This window comes from Borostomias antarcticus (genome assembly GCF_949987555.1).
Source record: "Borostomias antarcticus genome assembly, chromosome: 8".
Taxonomy (NCBI): domain Eukaryota; kingdom Metazoa; phylum Chordata; class Actinopteri; order Stomiiformes; family Stomiidae; genus Borostomias; species Borostomias antarcticus.
Genome location: NC_140241.1, coordinates 18,854,863 through 18,870,258, shown reverse-complemented (window position 1 = coordinate 18,870,258; position 15,396 = coordinate 18,854,863). Strand labels below are relative to the sequence as shown.

Here is a 15,396-nt window from a genome sequence, read left to right as displayed (position 1 = left end):
ATGATTTGGGTATTTATAGTGTGCACATTTTTGCGATTCACATAGACATATTCATTCACTGATGGTGCCCTTATGTGGGTGCAGTCGCCATCGCCGTCACCTCTTTGGAGTTCTATCTCGGCCAGTAGGCCGAGTAGCACCGGATTCATTTAGGCTCGCATTACGAACAGGAGGACTGTCATTTATATGCTTACCAAACAGCAAACAGGTCCACATGATCACATATTAATGACAATCTAATTGGTCAATTATTGCCGTTTGATGGAGTGCCTGCATTAGGTGTGTGACATATTGCGCAGAAAGGTTTGGACAGCGCATAGGTTCAGTTTGGGGAACAAATCCATATCGGACCATTAATGAGCCGGTTAGAGGATACGATCTTGCATTGCGATATATGTTTGTGCTGAATTGGGCTATTAGCCTACATGATTGTGCGTTCATAAACTGTCGCTCTTATTCTCTCCATCAAACATTGTAATTCACCGACGCACCACCTGCGTCGCCAGTTCCCCGTGTTCAAAAAGGGTGTAAAAACCCGTCTAAATCAGTACGACAAGTTGAGAGGTGTCCTACAAAAGCGCGTAGAAAGGCGACTAAATATCCGCCCTTTTGGCTTGATAGATCGCGCTGTGGGGAGGGGGGAAATGGCGTACGCCTGAAATCGCGGAAAAGACCGTGTAAAAGAAGGCGTACCTCAATGATAAATGAGGCCCCTGCTTTGTTTTAATGCAAATAAAAACAAAAATACAAACAAAGAATACACTAGTAGCCTACAAATAATCGTGCTGAAGCAGCTGCGGTGGAAAAATGACAATTATTTTATTGACAATAGTCCTAATAATAATAATAATAATAATAATAATGAATTAGGGTAACGGTGAAATGAATAGGTAAGAGTTCTTAAAATGATGTATAAATATAATTGAATGCCTTGGCCATATTGTAATTTGGATATTTCCACTTAGGTCCTAGGTAGGCTATCTGATATAAGCAATCCTCATAAGCTGTAACAAGGAAGATACGAACGATGCCTCTGCCGCTGCAAAGTGCTGTTGACGCGAAACCATGGTAACCGTTGTGGTTTGTGCTTCCTGTTTCCGCTGGAGTGAGGGGAGCGCGTCCCTAAGGTTTTTATACCCTACACCCTAATCAAGGGAACTACATTCAGCTGTGAGGGGACTACAAAACGGAGTGCACTCGGTGACTGAGTGTGAGTGGGGAGGGACTGGATTCAGAAAGGGCCTGATGCAGGCTTGCTATTTAAGGGGTTGACAGCCCACTCGCACTCCAAGCGCACTCCGCGCTAATTGGTTTGGGACGGCCCTTAATATGGCGAAGCTCAGCGTGAACGCACAAACGGATGGGGAGTGGATCAAGCCCCTAGGATCAGCTTGGCGCATTGAAGCCACAATGGGCTTTCAGGCCAAGCTCGGTATTGCAAGTCATGTGATGGCATGCGGCCCAAGACCCTTATTTCCCATGGTTTGTGGATTATGATAGATGGGGCTAGAAAAGGAAAACAATGTTTCTGGGTATCATTCAGCATCAGAGACCAATCTAATCAATATAAACTTTTAATTCAATTGTTTTTTTTTTGTTTTTGAAGCCACCAATAACTGTATCGAGCCCATTTGAAACATGTGATGTGAACGAGCATCGGGGACGCTGGGCGCGCATTCATGAGTCCTGCGAACTCGGCGGAAAACACGTCACCATAGGAAGACTCGCCCTACTCTGCCTCTGATTGGATAGGATGTCATATGTAATGACGTCGGCTAACATTTGCTATGCTTTTAGCAATGAAGCTGCTATGATCATGCTAATCATAGATATGAACGTATGTCTATGATGCAAATGATCATGACATGTGGTTACTTTAGGACATCGTTGGAAAAGATCTAGAGGGTAAGTGAGTAAGTGGTAAGTCAACGTTGAATAACTTAGCTAACATTATCTAATGTTACATTTCTTTATATTAACGTCAACTATATTGATAGGCTAGGTTGCTATGATAACGGTAGCTAATGCTTACGGCTTAGGGTTAACTTTAGTTAACGTTAGTTAATGCTAACGTTACGTTTGGAGGTTTCAGATGTATTTCAATTTTAACATAATGTTGAGCATGCTCAATGTGACATTGTTCATACATTGATTACAGTCTGTAATCTTGTCTGGCGTTATTTAGCTATAGTGGGCTAGATGCTTGCTGCTGCTACTATAGCATTTGCCACATTATACATCAAATTAATCAAGCATGGTTATTGTTATTACCTGAAGGCATTATTACCATTGCAAGAAAGCATGCCATGTATATGCCATGCCTGAAAATCAAATTAATAGTGTAATTCTTCCCCATCATAGCTCATTGTACAGTGATATAATCATTCTCCTTGCCTTTGCTAATACTCATCTCTTTTATCAAACTTTGTGCTAGGAAAGAAATCTGAGTGTGATTCGGTGCTAGTGCTCATCCAGGCTGTTGTCATCTCCCGCCTGGACTCCTGCAACTCCCTACTTGCTGCCATCCTGCAGCGTTGGCCATCAGACTCCTGGAGAAAGCTGCTGCTGACCTGGTGTTCAACAGCCCCATGCTCTTCCACACAACTTCCCTACTCCGTTCTCAGCACTGGCTCCCTGCGCTGTCCCATCCAGTTTAGGACTGTGGTGCAAGCCTACAGGGCAAATGAACAGCTCCCTCCTACCTCCAGGCTGTGGTCAAGCTCTGCTGCCTTGAGGTGATTGGTTCCCCAGTTGCTCCAAGCCCCCCTATGGCAGATTGTAACGGCCATGGCTCTTTTCTGTCCTGGCCTCACAGTGGTGGAATGAACTGTGCACTGATGTCAGAACAGAGCCAATAATACACACTGTTCATAGTGAGCCTAGTTATTATTGATTAACTTGGACTGTTTCCTCTCTCCTTGTCAGTCATTAAAATATGTTCAGTGTTTCACAATACTTCAACACCCTCCGATGTTATTGCTTGCCCATTTTTAACCATTTAACTACCAGACTGTACAAAAGAATCGCACACCTATAGTATTTTCTATTAGTGATTTTTTTTTTACAAGGTATAGCCTACTTCTCCACTTTCTCATAATGTTGGTATGAAATGGCAGTCAAACTATGCATTGATGTTCCACAGTTTCCAGCCAAATTCCCAACAAATGTGGCCATCACACTGTTCAGGACATTCACAGGTCTTGCTCACAGGGATCGGTAAAAGAAAGGGACATGGTTCCTCCATAATGTGCTAAGGCTCTGCTTAGATCAAAGGCTTGGTCATCAGAAAATATCACAAAGACAGTGATCACAAAACGACAATTAAAAACATGTCACCAACTAACCAACTTGACATGCAAGAAAACTGTCATGTCTTTGCACTGTCCTGTCCTGCTCCCAGTCCTGTGTCTACAACAGCATATGCCTTAACCCTAGTCAAATTCCTAGTATGTGTCAACCATATACATGGCAGTAAACAGATCTTGAGTCATACAAACTGGAGGATGCTTGACTCATACAAACTACTTTAACTCAATTTCAATAAACAACTCCAAAATATGGCAGACAGAAGAGCTGAGCAGACTAGGTAGATGACTGGATGATCTTACAGAGAACCTTTGGAAATTGACTGGTATTAATGCTAAGGGTAATGAGGGATGAGGTGCAGCTGGGCAGGGCGGAGACAGGTGGCAGGTGATGCTGGAGATGGGAAGGTGAGTAGGCAACAACCAAGCATGAACTGGAACTGGAGCACTGGCTGGCTCCCCTTGACTGTCCAACCCATCCATCAGAGTGGACACGATAGAGCCAGAGAGAGAGAGAGAGACAAATGCAACACAAGGTTAGTTCCAATCGCCCATGTGCAACATCAATAAAGTACGTAGCCAAGCTGAAGAACTGAGTTACACCAGAGGCGGGGCTCCGTGACAGACAAGCCTCACCTGTGTATCTGGTTCTGTCTGCTGGAGCGTACTGGGGCCAGCCGGTCTATCTTGTGGAAGAAGATGAAGGAGGGTCTCATTAGGTTGACCTGGGGAGAGACCAACAAACAGCCATCACAAGCTCTCAGTCAACACTGAGGATGATGGTCGGGTGTCCTGTCCAATAATTATACTCCCCTCCCCCAACCGCCACAGTTGCCCCATTGGCTAACCTGGTCAAAGAGAAGGCAGAGCTGATTATGTGTTCTGATTCACCAACCCACTTGCTAAGGCAGTCAGCTCCTTTCCTTATAGACACCTTTGTGTTTCCCTGCCTACACTTGTTAGTCTGCATAAAATCCTCTAAGTCAGTGGACAGTTCATTCCACCACTGTGAGGCCAGGACAGAAAAAAGCCATGGCCGTTACAATCTGCCATAGGGGGGCTTGGAGCAACTGGGGAACCAATCACCTCAAGGCAGCAGAGCTTGACCACATCCTGGAGGTAGGAGGGAGCTGTTCATTTGCCCTGTAGGCTTGCACCACAGTCCTAAACTGGATGGGACAGCGCAGGGAGCCAGTGCTGAGAACGGAGTAGGGAAGTTGTGTGGAAGAGCATGGGGCTGTTGAACATTGGTCAGCAGCAGCTTTCTCCAGGAGTCTGATGGCCAACGCTGCAGGATGGCAGCAAGTAGGGAGTTGCAGGAGTCCAGGCGGGAGATGACAACAGCCTGGATGAGCACTAGCGCCTAATCACACTCAGATTTCTTTCCTAGCACAAAGTTTGATAAAAGAGATGAGTATTAGCAAAGGCAAGGAGAATGATTATATCAGTGTACAATGAGCTATGATGGGGAAGAATTAACATATTAATTTGGTTTTCAGGCATGGCATATACATGGCATGCTTACTTGCAATACTTACTTGCAACTTGTAATAATGCCTTCAGGTAATAACAATAACCGCTTGATTAATTTGATGTATAATGTGGCAAATGCTATAGTAGCAGCAGCAAGCATCAGCCCACTATAGCTAAATAACGCCAGACAAAATTACAGACTGTAATCAATGTATGAACAATGTCACATTGAGCATGCTCAAGATTATGTTAAAATTGAAATACATCTGAAACCTCGGAATGTAACGTTAGCATTAACTAACGTTAACTAAAGTTAACCCTAAGCCGTTAGCATTAGCTACCGTTAGCATAGCTACCGTTATCATAGCTACCTAGCCTATCAATATAGTTGACGTTAATATAAAGAAATGTAACATTAGATAAAGTTATTCAACATTGACCCACTTACCCTCTAGATCTTTTCCAACGATGTCCTAAAGCAGGGGTGGCCAACCAGTCAGACTAAGAGCCACAAAAATGACTGTGGTACCACCCAGAGCCACACCATATATACCAGCGTTTCTCAACCTTTTTTTCAGTCACCGCACCCTTCATAAGTACTTAAAATCCCAAGGCACCTCAGTCTAAAATAAGAAGAAAAACATTATTGTCCATTAAATATACATTTAAAGTTAATTTATTTAAAATTTATACATACAACAAGATATTTTCTGACAATATATTTTGGACTGGGCTGGGTTAGGCTGGACTGGGCTGGGTTAGGCTGGGCTGGACTGGGTAAGGCTGGGCTGGGCTGGGTTAGGCTGAACTGGGCTGGGTTAGGCTGGGCTGGGCTGGACTGGACTGGACTGGACTGGACTGGACTGGGCTGGGTTAGGCTGGACTGGGCTGGGTTAGGCTGGGCTGGACTGGGTTAGGCTGTGCTGGGCTGGGTTAGGCTGAACTGGGCTGGGTTAGGCTGGGCTGGACTGGACTGGACTGGACTGGGCTGGGCTGGGTTAGGCTGGACTGGACTGGACTGGACTGGACTGGACTGGGTTGGGCTGGACTGGACTGGGCTCGAGATTTGAGGCTTTGAAATGTCCAAATGATGTCTGGCATATCAGACAGAATGGCTTACCATTATGTTCTATGAAGAAAAAATAACTCTCCCCACTCGGGTAAAAAATGTCCTGTGTTCGTCTTCATATTTTCTTTTAGCTGCGCATTTCTTTCCAGCCATTCTTTGGTTGTGTACAGTAGTAGCCTAGGCTACGTTAGCTTTTGTCGTAAAAGAGAATGACCCACGCAAAGCAAATTATTTTGTTTACAATAGGTGCGTTTACATGACAAATATTTTTCAATCTGGTTGATTTCAAGCTGATTTCAGCTTGAGCATATACATGGGATACAAAGTAAACTGGTTGGATGTTTACATGCGACAACGAAACAAAATGTTTCGAACGTGCACGCAGCCGTGACTGATTGCGTTACGATGGTTACAAACAGCTGACTACGGAACTGTCGAGCGTGCCTTGATTAGTCAAGTCTTGAGCATGCGCAAAATGAACGCAGAACGCAGCATCAATCCGTTTCAAGGTAGTATGACGGACCAAACGGTTTCGAAAAGGTTTAAACTACCTACTTGAAAGCGATTGGAATTTCAATCGGGTTGGGGCATTTCAGTCGGATTGAGGTGTTTATATGACATATTTTAAATCGGTTTGGTCTTCCAAACCTATTTGAAACCGATTCAAACGTAAACGCACCTAATAATTTTGTTACCAAGGTGATTTGCTACCTATATGATTGGTTTGAAGTGGTTCTCACGCGACTTCCTCACTAGCGAAACGAATCATGATTTTATGACAAATCTGCAATAAACTAAAATGGGCGGGAAGAAATGCACAGCGAAACTAGAGAGAGAGAAACGTTCTTATGGAATGAATGAATTTATTTTTTAATGAAAGGATGGAAGAGCCGCAAGCCAACTTTTTTGGGGGGATGGATGGAGGAGCCGCACATTGACGGGCAAAGAGCCGCATGCGGCTCGCGAGCCGCGGATTGGCCACCCCTGTCCTAAAGTAACCACATGTCATGATCATTTGCATCATAGACATACGTTCATATCTATGATTAGCATGATCATTGCAGGTTCATTGCTAAAAACATAGCAAATGTTAGCCGACGTCATTACATATGACTTCCTATCCAATCAGAGGCAGAGTAGGGCGAGTCTTCCTATGGTGACGTGTTTCCGCCGAGTTCGCAGGACTCATGAACGCGCGCCCAGCGTCCCCGAGGCTCGTTCACAGCACATGTTTCAAATGGGCTCGATACAGGTATTGGTGGCTTCAAAAACAAAAAAAAACCAATTGAATTAAAAGTTTATATTGATTAGATTGGTCTCTGATGCTGAATGATACCCAGAAAAATTTTGTTTTCCTTTTCTAGCCCTATCTATCATAATCCACAAACCATGGGAAATAAGGTTCTTATTGGGCCGCATGCCGTCACGTGACTTGCAATACCAAGCTTTGGCCACTACGTCAAATGGCTTCATGCGCCAGTGAGCAACTTTCATTGAAATGAATAGGCAGCCATTTTCAATGCCATCTCCAGTTTATATTATACCTCCATGGAGTGGATAGGGCGAGGGCTTAGGGGGTGGTTTGAGATTGGGCCGAAGCCTTCTTCAACCAGGAAGCCTTCTTCAACCAGGAAGCCTTCTTCAACCAGGAAGCCTTCTTCAACCAGGAAGCCATCTTCAACCAGGAAGCCATCTTCAACCAGGAAGCCATCTTCAACCAGGAAGCCATCTTCAACCAGGAAGCCTTCTTCAACCAGGAAGCCTTCTTCCCAGCAAAACTATACACCCCTCTCTTGCCATGAGTTGATAGGCGGAGCTAGTTTTCCCTTTTTTTGATTTCTGAATTTAAAATGCAGCTAACCTGGTGATTTTCAAATTAAATTTCAGACAGATGGGTGGAGAGAGGTGCATACAAAGCGGAGAGAAAAGGGTCGAGAGAGGTGTATACAGACTTTCCTGGAATTATAGTAGGATCATGTAACAATTTGAAGAAAATTAGTTGCGACCTGTTCATTCAGACCAAGTCGTATGCCAACCATCTCTGGGTAAATAGCCTAACTGGTCTAGGACCCGTTTCCGACTCTGGGCAGTGCGCTATCTGATTGGATACAGAGAGCACGCGCCTTGTATAGTAGCCCAGTGCAGTGCAGCAGAGAGGAGCGCGTGAGCTCTGTAGAGGATGGACGTACGGCGAGAGTGAGGAAACTATTCAGCACGAATTAGCCTACGATTAAGACATTTGTAGGAATTACTTCAATAGAGAAATTAGACTTTACTATTCTACCCCTATTATCTTTGCATATCATTTATAAAATATGCACAGAGCGTTACACAATATCCAAGTTGTCTTGTGTTGCAATCTGTCAAACGTGATTGATAACCTAAATATTTTTTATCGAGTCCACCGACACCGCTTTTGAAGCGATGGGTTCTAAATTGACCAGACAGAGCAGTCTTGACATAGAAAACAAATTGTCAAGAAGACGCCAGCGACATGACAGCTCGGGGGAGGTGGAGAGGAGAGCCGGCAGAGGTAGCGGGGACTTCTTGTTTACATCCCTGATGCTGAAGTCGGACAAGCTCCCCGGGATGCTGCGGAAAACCAACCACAGCCCTTATGTGAGGCGAGTGGCTTGGATCAGAGAAATACAGAAGCTACTCCGAGAACAGAAAGTAGAACAAGCTGTCGAAGTGCTGAAATTACTGAGGAAGGTATGTTGTTGACCCAAGAATAGTTTCCTAAAACTTTAGCCTTAGCCTAATGTTGAAAATGTGTATCCAAGTCGCCCACCGTTAAAATGTAGCCTAATGGTTCAGGCCACAGGTGTCATCTTGAGCTGAATAAAAAGGGATGGTCAGTCATGGTATCAGATTCAGCTCAAATAAAGCTCTATTCCCTTGATATAATTTATTTATTTATTTTTTGATATTTTACCTAACTATTTTTGTCCAATGATTGTATCTGCATTTATGTTAGTCTTCTTCTAGTGTGTATTCACAGCTTCTTTCTCAATAGCCCATATCAATGAATAGTGTGAGGTGCCCTGCCCTAAAGCTAACAGTTAGACTGTGGGCTTTCCCTCTGAGAACCCCATATTATTTAACAGTTAGACCGTGGGCTTTCCCTCTGAGAAACCCATATTAGTTAACAGTTAGACCGTGGGCTTTCCCTCTGAGAACCCCATATTATTTAACAGTTAGACCGTGGGCTTTCCCTCTGAGAAACCCATATTAGTTAACAGTTAGACTGTGGGCTTTCCCTCTGAGAAACCCATATTATTTTTAGACAGCTGTTAGGTGTATTTAGACAGACTGTGCATGTGAAATGGAAAGGATATCCTCAATGAACAAAGACTGCCCTGGAATATTTTGTCCTCAATCATGGCCTCCTATTCATTCTCCTGTAAGGAAATGACAACCTATCATAATAATGAAGACATCACTATGCAACACCCTCCCTGGTCAAATCGGTGGTTTGGACAGAATCACCCGAGTGGTTGTAGGAATGAGCAGCCTGTGGCTGTAACCAGTGCTTCTGGGCTTTGCCGTGTGTTCTGTGGGTTGATCTTAGAGAAAGGCCTCTTGAAGTCCAGAGAAGCCGGTGTCTGATTAAGGGGATTCCGTGTTGTGAAGACACTAACACATCACAGAGGTGCTCTCATCTCCCTGCACTAAACACACTCAGCGTTTCCCCACAACAGGAATAGATTCACAATTTGAATGCTGATATTTGAATGCTGTGTTAACTGAGGTGGCAGGGCAGTCGTGTGATTGGCAGATGGTCAAACCTGACATTTGATGTGATGAGACAAAGATTCTACCGAGCCGTTCAACACAAACTCTCAGAGACAGAGTGAATCTATGAGACCCGCAGAGAGAGTACGTTGTCAGTATTGCACCATGACAGGATACAGCTTGATATTTCAGAGAGTGGGCGCACATTTGAGTAACTATAGTAGTAATCAACATGGGCGCTTGTGACTACAGAGACAACATTCTATTGCCCTCTTATCCAGTCACTTGGAAAGCTGCAGGCTTGGATCAATCCTCCAAACACTAACAGAGACAGAGTATTACTGCTCTGGGCTGATGCCTTTATAATGCTGCTCACACTGAGCCTCGCAGATCCCCTGCTTTTTCCTCAGTTCACAGTAAAGCAGCTTTTTCATTCGGCAACAGTGGGATTGAGTTAATCGCCCCTGGAGGGAGGGGGTGGGAGGCTCCGCCTCCTCCTCAGACAGGAAGTCATTATACAGAGGAGAGGCAGTAAGGAAACCAGACCAGACTCTTATTGCCATCTCAAATCTGCCTTCTGGGCCATTAAGTTAATTAGTTTGTAATTTTCTTCATATTAATTAGTAAACAAATCAGCGAACCCTCAGCAAGCTTGAAAGCGAGCACCCTGGATACTATACAGAATGGGTAATGATGCAGGATGCAATGGTGGCGTGTTGCATTGTGCTGTACAGTGCATATGATTACCTTGTGAATGAGCGAGGGTCACGCTACTACATCATGTCTCTCTCTTGTAATAGTCTGTAAATGGCAGCAATGGGTAGCAGTTGTTAACCTGGTGAACAGATTTACATTAAAGGTTCTTTCCTGTGAAAGTGTGCTTGTCATGTTGTGACAGGAGACCTCCAGACTGGATTTGTGGGGCGCTGCTGCAAGACATTTAACACCTGGTTCCTAATGATCTGTGGAAGTGGGACGAGGCTGTCAGTTTACAACCTCTCAGGATTCAGCTCTGTCTCTGTGGACGAGGCATCAGGTTAGACATGTGGCTCTAAAGACCGCGGACCAGCGGGCCTTGTGGGCCGTTCTGAAGACTGATTTCAGAGACGTTACAGACACACACTGTCAGTTACAAAAAATGAAGCATCCCTCACACGAGTGTGAGAAAATAATGAAAGACACAGCTGCGTATTGTACAGTCAAACAGATGCAGACTGTACAAGATCATGTTCATTAGGAAACCCGTGGATTTAGAGCGGATGTATAATTTGTGGGTGGGGGCGGTGTGAGGGCCTTGTACAGGACTGTCTGTGCTTATTCCAGGTCAGGACCGTCTGTGCTTATTCCAGTACAGGGCTGTCTGTGCTTATTCCAGTACAGGGCTGTCTGTGGTTATTCCAGTTCAGGACTGTCTGTGGTTATTCCAGTTCAGGACTGTTTGTGGTTATTCCAGTTCAGGACTGTCTGTGGTTATTCCAGTACAGGACTGTCTGTGGTTATTCCAGTCTCAAGCAAAACTGGCGATAATACCCCCATTTGACTGAGTAGATTAACTATGTTTTTACAGGTTAACTTCTGTCAACAGTCCAGTTCAGTCCAGTCCAGTCCAGTCCAGAGAAGGATGGAGAGTAGATTCCACTCAGGAGAAGGATGGAGAGTAGATTCCACTCAGGAGAAGGATGGAGAGCAGAGAGCAGCGCTCCACTCAGGAGAAGGGTGGAGAGCAGATTCAGGAGAAGGATGGAGAGCAGATTCAGGAGAAGGATGGAGACTGCGCTCCACCAGGAGAAGGATGGAGAGTAGATTCAGGAGAAGGAGGGAGAGCAGATTCAGGAGAAGGAGGGAGAGCAGATTCAGGAGAAGGAGGGAGAGCAGATTCAGGAGAAGGAGGGAGAGCAGATTCAGGAGAAGGAGGGAGAGCAGATTCAGGAGAAGGATGGAGAGCAGAGAGCAGCGCTCCACTCAGGGAATCCCAGAGAGCTCCAGTATAATAAATCAGGCAGAGAGGCGGAGGAGGAGAAAGTGCTGATGGGAGTTTTCCTCCAGAGCCCCCCTCTCCCTCCCTCTCTCCCCTCCCTCTCCCTCATCTCCCCTCAGAGCCCCCCTCTCCCCTCCCTCTCCCCCATCTCCCCTCAGAGCCCCCCTCTCTCCTCCCTCTCCCCCATCTCCCCTCCCTCTCTCCCCTCTCCCCTCCCTCTCCCCCATCTCCCCTCCCTCTCCCCCCTCTCCCCTCAGAGCCGGCCTGTGAGATGAGGAGTGTCTGTTTTCACACAGCAAAGCACAAGCCTAAAGCCTTCACCTCTACCCCTGCTCTCCTCTCTCTGCCGACCGCAGACGCTCTCAACCCACACACACGTCTCCACACAGAGAACAGCCTGGCTGTCGGGGTTCAGCCTCACTAAAGGACACAGATATATGATCACTTCACAGAGATGTTGTGTCCGTTCGTTGATCTAGGCCAGGGGTGTCAAACTCTGGCCCGCGGGCCAACTTTGGCCCGCAGTGTAATTATATTTGGCCCGCGAGGCAATACCAAATCACTACTAGAGCTGGCCCGCCAGTATTATACAGCGCATTCACCGCTAATACTACAAATCCCATAATGCTCTGCTGTTGTTTTGGCGCGTCAATCAAGACAGGACCCAGAAACGCCCTCTCTTCTGTGACAGTAGTCATAGCAATCTCATACTACAACTGTAACCGTGTTACCCCTTCTTAAAAATGGCGAAAAGAAAGGCAGAAAACAGAAGGTTTACGTTATGTAACGTCTCACTGTGATAGAGACACCTGTGTTGACCTAGCCGGCCGCTGTGTTTGCTCTGTTCCTGTTCATTCAATCCTGTCTGCCTTCTTGCCGGCCTGTCTGTCTGCCTGCCTGGCTGTCTGTCTGCATGCCGGCTGTCTGTCTGTCTGTCTGCCTGGCTGTCTGTCTGTCTGCCTGTCTGCCTGGCTGTCTGTCTGTCTGCCTGGCTGTAGGACAGTCAGGGTTTTACAAGCTTCTCTACTGAGCAGATGGAGCACCAACACTTGTGTCTGAGGGCGTATTCACATATGTTAGTGCACACCATTGATGCGCACCAAAAGCGAAAGTGATAAGTGCATATTCAATGTTAAAGCAAAACTTGTTTGGGTCCATATTAAAATTTTAATTTGTTCAATGTTGGCCCGCGACTTTGTTCAAGTTTTAATTTTTGGCCCACTGTGTATTTGAGTTTGACACCCCTGATCTAGGCTATTCAAATGGCGGAATGCTAAAAGAGGGTTGTTGCTAGTTCATGCAGTATATTCACTATGTCCATAACAAAGTCAAGTCAGAGGTTTCAGGAAGAGAGAGGTGTTTCAAGCTGTTTCATTTTGACTCCAACCTCTAGTCAGCTTCAACCTTTCATCCTGAGATGTTGTGTTTTGGTCGTCTCCCTGCCTTAAACATCCTGTTCCCGTCTTGCTGGGCTGAGTGTGTGTGGTGGAGGTCCTCTCCCTGTTCCCGGCCTCGCTGGGCTGAGTGTGTGTGGTGGAGGGCTGAGTGTGTGTGTGGAGGGCTGAGTGTGTGTGTGGAGGGCTGAGTGTGTGTGGTGGAGGGCTGAGTGTGTGTGTGGTGGAGGGCTGAGTGTGTGTGGTGGAGGGCTGAGTGTGTGTGGTGGAGGGCTGAGTGTGTGTGTGGAGGGCTGAGTGTGTGTGTGGAGGGCTGAGTGTGTTCTCAGGCCTCCTTCTCTGAGGCCGTGTTCTCAGGGCTCCTTCTCTGAGGCCGTGTTCTCAGGGTTCCTTCTCTGAGGCCGTGTTCTCAGGGCTCCTTCTCTGAGGCCGTGTTCTCAGGGTTCCTTCTCTGAGGCCGTGTTCTCAGGGTTCCTTCTCTGAGGCTGTGTTCTCAGGGCTCCTCCTCTGAGGCCGTGTTCTTAGGGTTCCTTCTCTGAGGCCGTGTTCTCAGGGTTCCTTCTCTGAGGCCGTGTTCTCAGGGCTCCCTCCTGTTAAAGCAGCTGCTCACATCACATCACTGCTCCTGCCTGGGCTCTCCAGCTCTCAGGGGGGAGGACTGCCAGCTTGAACCGTTGAGGTGCTGAACGTACCCTAACCCACAGCCTAGCAGAGGGCTGGGACTGTCTCTGTCCTTGTCCTACCCTAACCCAGAGCCTAGCAGGGGGTTGGGAGCTGTCCTGTCCTTGTCCCCCTGCTGATCATCTCAATTGTGTATTAAACACAGTTGTGTATTAAACACAGTTGTGTATTAAATCTGTCTGCTGGCTGAGAGACAATAGAAGAGGATGATGAAAGGATTATGTAAACACTGTCACAGGCATAATCTAGTACTGTATGCATGGCCTGCTCTCTATATCATATCATCGATCATTGAATGGAACAAAGTACTTATTGATCTTTCTCTCCCTCCCTCTCTCTCTCTCTTTCTCTCTCCCTCTCTCTATCTCTTTATCCCTCACTCTCTCTCTCTCCCTCTCCTTCTCTCTCTCTCTCTCTCTCCCTTTCTCTCCCTCTCTCACTCTCTCCCTCTCCTTCTCTCTCTCTCTCCCTCTCTCCCTTTCTCTCTCCCTCTCTCTATATCTTTATCCCTCACTCTCTCTCTCCCTCTCCTTCTCTATCTCTCTCCCTCTCTCTCCCTTTCTCTCTCCCTCTCTCACTCTCCCTCTCCTTCTCTCTCTCTCCCTCTCTCTCCCTTTCTCTCTCTCTCTCTCTCTCTCTCCCTCTCTCTCGCTCTCTCACTCCCTCTCTCTCCTCTCTCTCTCTCTCTCTCTCTCTCTCTCTCTCTCTCTCTCTCTCTGTGTTCCCACAGGACTTGGGCCTTCAAGGAACATCTCTCAATGATATCTTGTATAAGAATGCAGCGTTTCTCAACCTGGTGGACCCCATCTCCCACGAGCTGCTGCTCAGCCTGGCCAAGGACATGCAGTGTCCCAAGAGGGTGAGAACACCCCACAGTCTGTCTGTTTCCTGTCTGTTTACTCCTCTAACAGCCTCCCTATGCTGCTACCAGGGGTCATCATATGAGGTCATCAGCCTCCCTATGCTGCTACCAGGGGTCATCATATGAGGTCATACACAGACAATCACAGCTGCACAGGCTTTTCAAGATCATACAGATGGACGGAATCCTCAGGAAACTTGGCCTCAATGTCTGTTTGGCCCACCCGGCTTTCCGTCCGTCCATCCAGGCGTTGTGATTGGCCGCTAGGCGAAGGTTTCCGTGCACATGCTCAGTCCTGGGGTGCTGGAGACACTAGGAGGCTATTTTAAACCCATATGGTCAGAAGTGGGTCAGTCAAAGTGTCATACCGTTCCCACAATTGCCAAGAGTGCATAACTGGAATCATCCAGGCGTACTTTAAGTGTCCTCTAGTTGTCATCTCCACTCTGGTCACCCTAGAGAGCAGTGGGACTTGAGTTGAGTGGACCTGAATTGTCTTTGCTGAGTGGTACGTTTACCACCAAGCTGGGATGAAATACCTCTGTCACTGTGCTGGTACAAGAAGGACGATTTACACTCAACTGTGCATGAAGAGACTGGAAGAGAAGCCACTTTCTCACGAAGTCTAGTTCCCCCGAAGACGTGTCTGAGATTTATGGGAATACAGACTCACATTCTGAAACTGCAACAGTCAGCATCATTAGTCTGGAAGAGGAGTCGACGGGGCTGCGTTAGAGGGAGAGGATGAGGAGTAAGGAGAGAGGGAGGAGTTAGGAGGGAGGGAGAGGGAGGAGTTAGGAGGGAGGGAGAGGGAGGAGTTAGGAGGGAGGGAAGAGTTTGGAGGGAGGGAGAGGATGCAGGGTTAGGAGGGAGGGAGAGGGAGGAGTTAGGAGGGAGGG

At 46.7% G+C, this 15,396-nt stretch overlaps 1 protein-coding gene across 1 annotated transcript in view; it reads left to right on the top strand.

The window, feature by feature from the left end:
• Nucleotides 1-8,271: 8,271 nt before the first annotated feature.
• lrrc75bb (leucine rich repeat containing 75Bb) overlaps nt 8,272-15,396 on the top strand; it is a gene marked incomplete at both ends in the record, with an annotated part of 26,268 nt that continues 19,143 nt past the window's right edge. The window contains 2 exon segments of the mRNA XM_084442503.1: nt 8,272-8,559; nt 14,366-14,494. Of these exon segments, the coding sequence (XP_084298629.1) occupies nt 8,272-8,559; nt 14,366-14,494 (417 nt within the window).